This window comes from Tribolium madens, unplaced genomic scaffold (genome assembly GCF_015345945.1).
Source record: "Tribolium madens isolate multiple individuals breed KSU strain unplaced genomic scaffold, Tmad_KSU_1.1 Scaffold_91;HRSCAF=231;Tcas5.2_LG7, whole genome shotgun sequence".
NCBI lineage: Eukaryota > Metazoa > Arthropoda > Insecta > Coleoptera > Tenebrionidae > Tribolium > Tribolium madens.
In genome coordinates, this window is record NW_025401063.1 from 12,006,450 (window position 1) to 12,019,774 (window position 13,325).

Sequence of the window (13,325 nt, forward strand, 5' to 3'; positions counted from 1 at the left end):
CATCTAGCCAGCTGTGAATTTTCAATGTAAAATAAAAAATGCCGCTTTACGAAAATAGGGGTACCTACTTGTTTTAACTCAAAATTAAAAAATCGCCGTTTACTAAGCGTCCACTTCGAAAATAGAAATAAATTATAAACTTGTTCTCTTCCAAAGTATACGTTATTATCAATTATTATTGGAAATTAGTTGAAACAATAAAAGTTTAATTAACAACAATTTATTATTAATTAATAAGTGACACTAATGACAGAACTAGAGCTTTCAAAAAAGTAGAGCGGCACAAATAAAGTTACGTACAAAAAAATTCCAAAGCTGGCTAGATGAAAATCATTTATAACCACTCTGTATTATCTATACTATACCTACTATAACTATACAGGGTGTTTCACATAATTTTACGAGGCCTGCGCAATCAATAATACAAATTCCGTTACGAACTCGATTACAAATTTTGAAAAATTGGATAATCTTCTCTATTTTGTTCACCCTTAAAAAATTTCAACGTTTTTTGTTGGTTAGTGATTAAGATAGATAAACTAGAATCATATTCAGGCCATCTCTTGATAAAACAAATGATAATTGTTTCTGGAAGACTGCAGTTTATGACTATTAATGAAACAGTGATTAGTTTGACAACTACTGTCAAGGATTTCTAAAAATTAAATAATTAGATGTGTATTTTTTGTATCCAGTGTTTTGTGACTTTTGTATATTTGAGTGCATACATTAGGCGCAAGCCTCGCAAAGTTGTGTGAAACCCCTGTATTCATATTTGCGTTTTTTTATAATCCAGCCTGATTGTATTTTGTTACAATCTAACTTTATTTGATTTGTAAAATTTTGTGCCCCTCGTAAGTTTTTGTCAATTTAGCAATTTAGCCGCAATTTTTTTTGTTTTTGATTTTCATGTTTTATCCTCATTTTGCAAATTTAGTAGTTATTTTCGTTACAAGTACCTAAAATATAAATAATTTTTGGGGACGAATCGTTGCTGTTTCCGGACGAGGCGAAGCTGAGTTTGGAATAGCAGATGAGTCCGTAAAAACGTTTTAAGTACATGTACATACAACATTTTTTTTTGTTAAAGCTCCCAAAAAACGAAACATTTTATTCTTCGAATTAGACTCAACAAGGCTTAAAATTGCTTTAAATCTGACGTTCAGCTAAGGTATAAAAATCGTGTAAACCAGTGTTATTAATTAAAAAAAAAAAATTCGCTAGCGTATTGAATAAAGTTATTAAACTTGATTTATTTTCTTCTCCGCACTTAAGTGTGATAACTACAACAGAACGCGCTAATATTAATTACCATTAAAAATTTAAAGTTTAATGTTTCAACCAACATCACTTCATCAAGAAACGTTCAAATATTTAGAGCGGTGGATATACAGGGTGTCAGAACTCGCGCCCCAAAAAAAAAATTTCAATTAAGATAAAATACTAGGAACATGGAAAAAAAGCCACAAATAACATTAAACAAAGTTACAATTTAGGATATAGCTTCTTTGTTTCCTCTTCTAATAGCCTGTAGCAAAAAACCTTTAAAAATTATTTTTCCAACAGAAATAAATAGAGTCAAAGTGCAAAATTTAAACTCTCATAATTATCTTTGAAAGTTTGGTAGATAGATTATTATTTTTAACATTTTTTTCCAAGTTTCTTACATGACACTTTTCCCTGGGGCGCGTGTTCTGGCGCACCTGTATTCCCATAATGTAGAAACGATTGAACATCTAATATTACTTCTTATAACTCATAAATCAGTTATAAAAGAAACAAAGAAGAAAACAAAAACGGATAAGTGTTAGGAAATGAAAATGGAGGAATTATTTTAAGATAAACGTCAAAAGACGGAATAACTGGAAATGAATTTCAAACATCTACTGCAAACATTTATTTAAGTAATCTTTGTTCAGGGGAATGTTTTAGCCTCATTATTAAATATTTTGGGAATTTTGTTTTCAATTATGTGTTTATATTGTCTGGTTCACGTTTATTGTGTAGTTTAACCAAACATAACATTTTAGCTGTACATCAGGGTGATTCAGATAAGATAATGAGCCCGACGTTCTGGCGATGCAACCCAAAAAACAAATTTCACGTCTTGATCTAATTTTAGTTACGATTTGCATTTACAGTTGGAGACAAAATACTTTGGTCGTCAATGTCACTTGAGTGACACTAAATGGTAAAGCATGCTTTAGGACTGTTAACCTTATTTTTAGCTACTGTCAAGTTGTAGGTACATATTTTTGATAGAAATATATAATAGCTGTCATTAATTTGAAATTGTCATTTATTTTAACGTTAAAGGTTGAATTACATTAAAGTGTCAGAAAAGTGACGACCAAAGTATTTTGTCTCCAACTGTACAATCCAAGTTACCTCATGTTGCTCTGACAGTGCAATTTATGATTTATAAAAAAAAACTATTTGCCTACCTTTAATATTTCATTCTTTCATACATTTTGTATTGGGTTAACGCTGCAAAGACTGCGCTAATTTCTCTATTATTCCGCGAGAACTTAATGTCACTAAATCCTCGGCACTGATGTCAGAGTGACATAAAATGATAACTTGGATTCAACTTGCAAACCCTAATTTAAATTGGATCAAAGGTGTAAATAAAAGTTTTTTGGGTTGCATCCCGAGATCGTCATGCTCATTATCTTATATAAATCGCCCTATATTTATAGCTACATAAAACTTCAACAGTGATCTAAAATGCTAATACCCTAAAGTGATATTTGAGTAGGCACCACGCAGAGTGGTTACCTATTTTAAATTCAACATGGCGTCACTTTTAATCTCTTCCGAACATGTTTCCATACGTACAACAGGGATCTGAGATTATGACTCATTACCTAATATTTACGACAAAATTAAAATTATCCAAAAACAAAAGTCACAAATAAGTATTTATGCGATTGGACACCTGTTGCATAAGTTAGATGAAAAAAATAAATTAGGTGGACAACCTGTTGATAGGCGAGTTTCACGGTAAAAGAGCGGCATCTCGCGAGACGAGTAGAGGACGGGAGAAAATTTCTGTAGATTTATAGGAAATCCAGGGTGATTTTAAAGTAGGAAAGTCTTATTTTTTTCATACAAATCTTAGTTTTGAGCTTTGAAACTAATGAAAAATTAAAAAAAAAATTTTTCATGCTTCAAATTTATAATTTTCAAATCTGTTGTTCGTCATCTGTGTATGATTTTTTTTAGCTAACCATGGTACATTTCTTATTAATTATTGAACATTTTAATTTTGAATAATACCAGTAAAATAAAAGTTTTAACAATGTTCACAATAATTTTGCATCATATTCTTTACGTACCAAATAAAAGCTTGAAATATTAAAAAAAAATTGTTTGTACTTACCAAAATACACAATTAACAAAAGACGAAAAAAAAACCATTTGATTTATGCTTGCTAATGGCCGTTTTTTCGTTTGGTATGGGTAAGTGTAAGGAAAATTAAAGTACGCTACTGATGACATGCAACCCCTACGTCAAGCATGCGGCTTACAAATTTGGTGTTACTGGGCCATTATATTGGTGTGTACCTCTTAGAAAAATGGAATCTACCTTTACTTTTTTTCATATTTATCCAAGCTGAGGTTACTAAAAGTATACAGGTGCGCCAGAACTCGCGCCCCAGAGAAAAAAAATAGAATAATCTGGTTTTACTGCGGAAGACAAAATTTATTTTTCAGTTTTAATGTTAGAAGAACGGTTGGATCCCATTAACCCTCTTTACAAACCGTTTATTAAAAATTGTTGGACCTAACATTAATTCAGATGCACAAAACCCACTGAAAATCTTTTAATTTATAATTCCATTACGTAGTTATACATCTCGCGATGTGACAAAACCTTTTCAGATGCAGAACTTGTATTTCGGATGAATAAATACTTTAATTATTGAAATAATTGAGTAAGTGGGAGTTTTTTTTTTATATTGAATCATCTTAAATTTTGTTGTGAGAGTGCCAATTTGAACTGAGAGTAAAATGTTAAAATGTCTCACATAGATTTAAAAAAATATTATATGCTGCAAAGATAGAAAACGCGCGCAAATACAGTGGTTAATTCTTGCAATTCTCAAGGCCGAAGATGTTGACAACAAGAAGTACGGTAGACTTGGTACGGTTGCAACAAAGAACGGTTGAAACAGAGCTAATATTTCTGGTACCGTTTGGGGTAAGAAAGGGATGCAAGTTGAAATTTATTTTTTGGGTTGCATCGCCAGATCGCCAGGCTCATTATCTTATCTGAATTGCCCTGTATACAGGGTGCGCCAAAACTCGCGCCCCTAAGAAAAATGGTATACGTAGGGTAAGATACCAGGAACATGGAAAAAATGTTAAAGAAATTTTATCTATAAAAATTTCGAAGTTATGAGGGTTTAAAGTTTGCACTTTGACTCTACTTATTACTGTTGGAAAAATAATTTTACAAGTTTTTTTGCTATAGGCTATTAAAAGAGGAAACAAGGAAGCTGTATCCTAAATTGTAACTCTTGTTCAATGTTATTTGTGGCTTTTATTGGCAAAATTTTTGTCCCTTTACTAAATAGTTATAAAAAAAACATAAACAAGATCATCAGTATCATTAAATAGATATAAAAAAATGTGTAATGTCAAAAAATATATGTCAAAATTTTTTGACAGATAGAATTTTTTAAACATTTTTTTCATGTTCCTGGTATCTTACCTTACTTGAAAATTTTCTCTGAGGCGCGAGTTCTGGCGCAGCCTGTATATCACCTGTTGGATGCAGAAATAGCTAAAGTCACAAAATGTAAATTTTACAGGAGAGCATTTTTTTTAGTTTGTAAATAATAGAGATTGTTAGTTTGAAATTAGTTTAAATATCTCTTGGTATACTATTATAGTTGGACTTAAACTAGTTCTGCAGACAGACACAGCGATCTGCGAGATAGTATTTCAAGTCCAAAACCGGCAAAAATGGACTTAAGCTAGTTCTGCATCCAACAAGCGATATTAACTTACCAAAAATGAATAATCACACAAAGATCAGCTTTTACCATAAAATCTGTATTTTTTTCTGCATTACTATGTTAAACATTTCCCTTATTCTGCACTTACTTAGCGGAAAATGTATTTTCTTGAAATAATTCATAACAATAAATATTGAAACAAACCGGACATAGTATATTATAATACTAGTTTATAAGTAAGTCTTTAAAACACGCACGACGGGTTTATTCGTTAAACTTGTTTCCAAGAACCGATTTCATGCCTATTTAAGAATCATATGACATATTTGACATTACCATGACAAATACTTAACCTTTACTCGAAAATTATGACAAATCCGACTTACATACAAAAATAGTGTCTATATCAAAATTTGAATTTTAGAAGTGTCTACGTAACACACTGTACCAGTATATTTCGACTTCAATGGTACATAAAACTTTGGTGATTGTAAATGTACAATACATTTTTCAAACAACAATAAAACAATAAAATAGTCTCAAAATTGTATATTAGATATCATTTCCGCTCTTTAGAAGAAAAATTCAAATTGGTTTCCCTTCCTCTCTCCTACCTTCTGCACCATTTCGATCCTCTTTTGCTGATTGTCAATTGCAGCATTCAACCTTTTGATATTTTTCATAATTTCCATATTTTTCTCTTCAATTTTCCTGACATTTTCTTCTGTTACTTTCAAACACATTTCAGTTTGTTCATTGATTTCTCCAATTTGAGCTGCCAACACTTTTCCTCTGGCCGCTTCATCCTAAGACACATTCTCAAAAAAAAACACCCTACAGTTCTACAAGACACAAACCTCAACAGACTTCTGAGTATCAAGCAAAGCAGCTCTCATTTGGTCATACAGTTCGGAATGCTCCGATTTAGGAATAGCAATCTTTTCGGCGTTTCTCTTCTCAACTTCGGCCTTATTCGTATAGGCCTCTTTCACAGCTTTGAGAATCTCAGAAGCGTGATCGCATGCGATTTGGGCGCCCTACACTCAGAAAATTACAACTAAAGTAAAGAAAAAAAGAATCCAATACTTCGACAAGTTTCTTCCCTTTCTCATCTTCTCGTCTCAACTCTCGCTTCATCTGCGAGGCGATGTTTTCGTGTCGGCGGTGCATTCTTACTGCTATTTCTTCCTTATAATCAGAAAGTAGCTTCAAGAATCTGTAAATCAGTCTAAAATTTCTGAATCATTTCCATTAAATTTATTACTTCTCTATCAGAATCATCGGATAGTTATCTCTTAATTTCTCGAGCAATTTTTTGTTGGGAATTTTATTTATAGCTTGCTCCCACATTGCAGGAGGTAACAAGAACTTATCTTCTGGCGTTACGGAGGTTTCAAAGAATGATTTTGCAAGAATGCCTTTCTCTATTTCATCTAGAAGTTCTTCGCGTTTCATAACCTAAAACAACTTTCACACAACCGGAAACCCAAATTCGGTCCATGTCACTTTATTAATCCTGAGCTGAATGCGATCATGTAGTACTAAAAGGAGTTCATTTCTTAAATCTTTAGCATTCAGGTGTGCGAATGGCTCGAACTGGCCACGATCCCTCATATCTTGTTCCAGTTGTTCCAAGAGACCATTAACAGTGCCATTTTCACCTGATTGTATCTTTTCTATTGTAAAGACATGAATCAAGAATAAGAAACGTAACACTAACATATATCACTTACCGTCCAACTCATCTTCAATATTTGTCAATAGGACTTTATAGAAGGTGATAACCTTCTCCCGCTCTTTGGGATCTTTCCTCCTTGCTAGTATTTTCTCCATTTCATAGTCGGGCACCTCCTCCCTAAACTTCTGTTCCATATGCCGGTCAAAAACACTACAACTTCACTCTTTACTCCTCTCCAAGTAGCCCCAACTCTCACCCTTCGCCTCCTCCTAACCACTTCGGCTCTTCTTCGTCCAAGGAGACAGCAACGTACGCAAAAGCTCCTTGTCCTCCTGGCAACGTCCTTGTAGCTACGTAAGTTCTCCCGGTCTTTGCATTTTTCGCAGCAGTACCAACATCAGCATCGTTATCCTCCAACCATCCTGGGGCCAGCATTGCTTCTCCTTCAGGCTGTAGTTGAAACACTTGAGTCGCATTGGCCACATCTACTTCGTTGACAGGAACTTTAAACTCATTGCCCAAAATTCCGGTTTGCATGCATAGAATAAGTTGTGAGAGGTAGATGTTACGTCCTCGTTTTTTTTCGACGCTTTGGCAAGGTTCGCCGCATAGTTTTAGCAGCCATTGCTAAAAAAGTAAGGTTGAGGAAATTTAAGGCACTTGGAGGGACTTACTTCGCAGTGGTGACGAATGTCTTTATCGCGGATATGTTTAAAGTAGGTACCGACGAAGCCGAGGTAGAAGACGAAGTCTTCGTCTAATTTGTTCTCGATCTCCATTTTGCTAGAATTTAGACGAGAGTTTGAAAGATGATAAGGATTTGACAGGTGCTTGGCCAACACTGATTTTCAAACACGTCTAATAACAAGATTTTTGTTTAAAAAAGACTGCGGCTAATTACAAAGATTAAGGCCGTTTTCACATGACGCGATATCGCTACCATTTACAGCGCTTGTGTGTGAGAAGGGCTTATTGAAAAGCATAGAGTTGTGGTACTACGCAATATAGCAACGATAGCACGTCGTGCGAACACGGCCTAACAAGGTAGATTTTATTTTAACCAGAAGTAGACTCAAATCAAGTAATTATACTTCGGCGTCCAGTCCGACGATATTTTACTTGTACTCGTAGTAGGCCTTCCGTGCTACCTCCGCCACTGTGTTTAAAGAAATTCTCCCACTCCCTCTGCACCCGTCGTTCTTGCATTCATTCGCGTTCTGTCATTCGCATGGGGGTGTCGCATGAATGGAGAAATTGGGAACATAATTTTAAATTTCACGCTAAGCATACACCCGAGATAGTCAACAATAATGTCAACCCATATATGGCAAAAATTGCATAAATAGCATACGCAGTTTTGTGAAACGGTTGACGATGGTGACAGTTTAAATGTATTATAATTCGTTGATTTTTGTGTAAACATCGCGTTAACCTTAACACAGAACCTGGATATTTAGGTAAGTAATATACGACTTTTAGTAAATTGCAGTGATTGGAGCCCGTGGAAGGTCAGTGGATTTTCCCTGTGCAACAGCGTTGCTTACCGCAAGAACCGCAATAAGAGGTTCTTCAAATTTCCAAGAGATCAACGAAAACAGCAGCTTTGGAGAACAATTTGTAACATCGACCCTGGCGTTAGATGTGAAAATTTTCATATATGCGAAGATCACTTTCAAGTTCAGATTTTTTAGGTATGGTCGTTCACTTTGTCCTTTTGCCGTTCTAACAGCTGGTGTCTTCAATGACCGGGTTAATAAAGAACATTCTTATTGTACTGTAGAGCTGAAGTAGAAACTAAAAACTTAGAACATTCCTCTTGTGATGCTACAAAAAGTTTAAAGGTTCTGAAATGTTATGTGAGTGAAACTTCCTTCATTAGCGAAGCCAGATTTAGCCCCTGCCCTGAATGAGCAATGTCAAAATTTTGAATTAGTTAAAGGAAATTTGCCAATATATATAACTAGATGAGGGGATTTCTACTTATTGCGAAAAAAAAACAAAGGTACGTTTTCTTTTTTGTTCTTCCAATTGTTAACATTATATTATTTTCCGTTTCTGAATGGTGAGAACAATTTATGAAAAATTCATCAGCTTTTTACAATTATCTTCTACTTATCATTAAAATTTCGATTAGATGAAGCAAATCACGTTTGTGCCTCCGTAAACTGTCATATGAAACTGGGAAGTATTTTTTTAAATGGAAAATGTGTTTAAACGACTATTCTCACCTGAGGATGACCACTTTGTGGTTGAAACACGTTGTGTTTTAAATACAAATTTGGTGTGACGGGTTTAGTCGTGTTTTTGTTCATATATTGAAATTAAGTTGTACATGAAAGAATTACATAGTATAGTAAAATTCAGGAGGGTAGACCGGTGCGTCATCAATTTCATTTTTTCATTACCAACTTAAAAGTGAAATAAAAAATTCTATCACAATGTAAATTGAAACAATTAAAGGGTCTCTAAGGATGGTAGCCTTGTATATTAATTTACATATGCACTTCAACTGCACCACTTAAATGTCATGTTCGAGTAAATTTGTCAATTTGAGATTGACAGTAACATTATTGTCGTCGTTGAAAGTCTTTTTGGTATAATTTGCAAGTATTTTTCGTTTATTGGTTGATTTCTTGCTTCTGTTCTACGTCTCGTTGCTTTCTTTTAATAATTCCTTACGATGAAGTAACTTCCATGAAATTAGGCAAAAATGCACTTGTGTTAGTGTAAAAAATTTAAATAATGAGGGGTCACCGATAAAAATTAGCCCCCCATCATCGTTTATTTATTCTATAAAAAATGGGGCCAATCTTATAAAAAACCATTCAATGCTGTTTTAGTACCTACTTTACATATTGTGTCTGCTATGGCGCAAACCAGTTCTCTTTAAATAAAATTGAGATATTTGAGGTAAATATGAGAGTTGTTTAAGAAGTATATTATTTAATGAAGTAATTAACAATACAAACTGAAATCGACGCTTTATTTTGACTCTCACATAAGTAACTTTCTGGTTTTCATAAGATCAGAATAAAAGCTTCTTAACGTTTATTGTTTCTTTCCGCGTGATGTAAGATGCGACTTTGTCTTGTAGACGTCTTGAATTTCAACTTTTTCTTTTTTCTTACCTGGAAGAATGCATAAGATCGTCTATGGTTTTAAACCCTTAAAAAACTCAATGTAAGGAATTACTTGTCCATGCTCCTTATGTTTATGATGATTCCTATTTATGAAATACAGATTTTGCGTCCGTTTTCTTCTCAACTTACCCACTGTTTTTTAGAAAATCGGTTTTATACTAATGTACACTAAAAATTCTTCAACCGATGACGCCGAAAACACAATCTTAAGTGAAATAAGGAAACTCGCCAAACGACAAAAACGTTTGGAAGACCGTTTTGAACGGCGAGAGAAATCCCAACAATTGTCCCACGACTACTCCTATGATAGAGGGCCTGATCACACTCTGCGCGAGGTGACGAGCCCTAGAAGGGACTTACAAAACCGTTCACCGAGCGTGACGGCATCAGAGGATTTCTCACCCGACACTCTTCGGCGCAAGAGTGACTCTCTGGTCCTGGAGATCACGACCGAAGAGACATTAGACGGCAATGAACCAGGCACAGAGGAAAACACGGGATCGGCACTACATGGAGACTTATCTAAAAGGTTTAGTCATGTTCTTCTCAACGGCATTTCAGATGCTGATAAAGAACAATTGCTTTAAAATTTAATCCGCCGACCACCTTAATCGAATTGTTTCCACCGGCTTTAAATCCATAGCTAGCTCCCTTTCTCAAAACAAGGTCAGAGAATAGTTACGTGGATTCGCAGAAACAACTAGGTTCGGGACTAGCAGCGCTGGCGGAAGCTATAATTTTTTTATGGAGCCTAAACATGAACACAATTCGGAGAGAACAAAAGAGCATGTCTTACGAATTTTGATGGATTCTGGGAAAATACTATGCAATTTATTTTTCCACATGACGAAAATTCCACAGAATCTCATTTTACCGTTGTTAAATAAAAACATTAAAGACGCGGTAGAAAATTCTCCTCCGAGTAATTTTCTTTTCGGAAATGAACTTTCCGAACGCATTCAAAAAATTCAAATGCTCTAAAAGAAAGGAAAGGAAATAAAATCCACGGTGCAGATTCCCGCATCAACTAAACAAAACAAACCTTCTTTTAGATAATCCAAACTCAAACAAAATCTTAAACGCAGTGCAAGGGTATAAAATACCTTTCGCAAAAACGCCGCGCAAATCACATGAACGAACACAATGCCGTACCGACCAAAATTTGCAACGTACATTAGAAGAACTAATAAGTATTGGCGCTGTGGTAAAAACCACACCATCAAGTCGTCAATTTGTTTCCACGTATTTCACAAGGGAAAAATCAGACGGGACCCATCGGTTTATTTTTAATCTTAAAAAACTTAACAAATGCGTTAGTTCAGTACATTTTAAAATGGACGACTATCGTACAGTGGCAAAATTATTGACACCGAATATTTGGATGGGCACAATTGATTTAACTGACTCTTATTTACTCATTCCAATTCACAAATCGCACCGGAAATATTTAAGATTTAAATATAACGGGCTTTTCTATGAATTTTGAGTCTTGCCTTTTGGGCTGGCTTGTGCACCTCTTCTGTTTACAAAAATTACGCGATCAGTCTGCACATTCTTACACAAAAAACTATTAAACTATTTGGATGACTTTATTATCATGGGGAAAACATAACAAGAATGTCAGACAACCTTTAATTATACAATCAGAACTTTGGAATCGTTGGGCTTTATTACAAATTATACAAAAAGTCAAGTCAAGCCATCCAAAGTCTGTCAATACTTGGGTTCTTTATTTGATAGTCAAAACATGACTTTATCATTACCTCGCGCAAAACGAGAACAAATTCTTCAGATGATCCTCGAAATCAAAAAACGTATATAAAACAAAAGAAAATGCGGGTGAAAAATTCACAAAACATGCGGGTGAACTGCTAAATCTTCAGTATTTGCCAGATTTTATAATAAACCATTAACGGATGATTTTGCTTTTGGAAAAAGCGTTTTGTTAGGATCAACTTTAAACACTTAAGTTCTGTTTTATATGTAGTTACCCTTTTTTTTTAACGTTGCGTTTTAATAAATCCTTTGATTCAAAACCACAAATTAGCACAACCCATTTCTTTAAACTGCTACAAGTAAAATATCTTCGGACTGGACGCCGAAGTATAATTGTAATCGAACTTCACAGTTGAGACTGATTAACCAATTATGCCATTCGTAACAAATGGCCGTTATAACAACAGTTGACAACAATATGAAGCCGTGGGTGAAAATTGGAGAAGAGAGGAAGCCGCAAAGACAGTCCAATGAGGAGTTGCGTCTGCTATACAGGGTGTTATGTAAATAGACCAAAATCTCTTAAGGAATTCTTCCTTCAATCAAGGCTGTTAACGATACAATGTATTATTTTTTTATGTGTTAATTTGCAAGTTATAACTTTTTTAATGGGAGTGATGAAAAGGAGCAATGCTCGTATGTATCCAGCGATCAAGATAATTTGTAATCGACTCACCTTTGCGTCCGAGAACGTATGTCTAGCTGCACGTGAAACGTCAAATAAAATGACAAGTCAAAAGGTAAAACGGCAAAATGGGCTGGAATTAGTCGCCGACGTACGAGTAGGACCGCTTTTTTTTTGATAATCACCTTTTTGATAATGCCATTTTACTTTTCGACTTGACATTTTACAGATATATGTTTTCGAATACAAGGTTGACTCGATTACAAATTATCTTGATCGCTCGATATAAACTTTGATGCGATCAGGGACGACGCAACTGGGGTGGTCCAAGGGGTGGTCATAATTTACATAAAAAAACAAATAATAATTAAACCAAAGTTAGCTTTTTGATTTTTTGATAAATGTTTAAAGTTCTCTCGATTTTGAACCAAATTAGCCGGTACCCGATTAAAAACAGCCACAAGTTGTACCTTAGTGTGAGTATTATTAATCTAGTTCAAAATTGTTTCAGATATCGAATTCGTTTATTAAAATTCCCATTGGACCTTTGTCTCTTCTACACTGCTTTGTTTTCTTTCGTAAATTCGAAATCCATACAGAGAAAAATGCCTTGTGCGGTAAGATACCAGGAACATGGAAAAAATGAAAAAAATTCTATCTATAAAAATTTCGAAGTTATGAGAGTTTAAATTTTGCACTTTGACTCTAGTCATTTCTGTTGGAAAAATAATTTTCCCAGTTTTTTTGCTATAGGCTATTAGAAGAGAAGACAAGGAAGCTGTATCTTAAATTGTATCTCTGTTTAATGTTATTTGTGGCTTCTGTTGGCAAAATTTTTTGTACCTAAATAATTATAAAAAAATATATTCAAGACCATGATTGTTCATTAAATAGACATAAAATAATGTCAAGTGTCAAAAAATAAATGTCAAAATTTTTTGACAGATTGAATTTTTTAAACATTTTTTGCATGTTTCTAGTGTCTTATCTTACTTGAAATTTTTCTCTGGGGCGCGAGTTCTGGCGCAAGAATAAGACCAACGATTGTTGCGATATAACACCTTATTCTTACAGCGGCAAAACGATTTTGAAACATTTCGTTACAAATCCACTTATTTTTAAATAAGTAATGATTATTTACA

At 34.3% G+C, this 13,325-nt stretch overlaps 1 protein-coding gene and 1 long non-coding RNA gene across 2 annotated transcripts; one reads left to right on the forward strand and one right to left on the reverse strand.

The window, feature by feature from the left end:
• Window positions 1–5,498: 5,498 nt before the first annotated feature.
• Window positions 5,499–7,503, reverse strand: LOC123011256. The gene is made up of 8 exons (XM_044408613.1): window positions 7,317–7,503; window positions 6,899–7,269; window positions 6,698–6,852; window positions 6,471–6,640; window positions 6,229–6,422; window positions 6,051–6,180; window positions 5,822–6,001; window positions 5,499–5,770 (listed from the first exon to the last, which is right to left on the reverse strand). The coding sequence occupies exons 1-8, from the start codon at window positions 7,419–7,421 to the stop codon at window positions 5,537–5,539; spliced, it is 1,539 nt and encodes a 512-aa protein (XP_044264548.1). The 5' UTR covers window positions 7,422–7,503; the 3' UTR covers window positions 5,499–5,536.
• Window positions 7,504–7,851: 348 nt separating this feature from the next.
• LOC123011303 lies at window positions 7,852–9,119 on the forward strand. Its single transcript, XR_006413134.1, has 2 exons — window positions 7,852–8,283; window positions 8,334–9,119. It is a non-coding gene; the product is annotated as an uncharacterized LOC123011303 (long non-coding RNA).
• The last annotated feature ends 4,206 nt before the right edge of the window (window positions 9,120–13,325 follow it).

Coding starts and splice junctions, on each gene's coding strand:
- LOC123011256 (XM_044408613.1), bottom strand. CDS start 7,421: ATGGAGATCGAGAACAAATTAGACGAAGACTTCGTCTTCTACCTCGGC. Junction 6,641..6,697: donor TATTGAAGATGAGTTGGACG/GTAAGTGATATA, acceptor TCTTTACAATAG/AAAAGATACAATCAGGTGAA. Junction 6,423..6,470: donor TTCAGCTCAGGATTAATAAA/GTGACATGGACC, acceptor AAGTTGTTTTAG/GTTATGAAACGCGAAGAACT.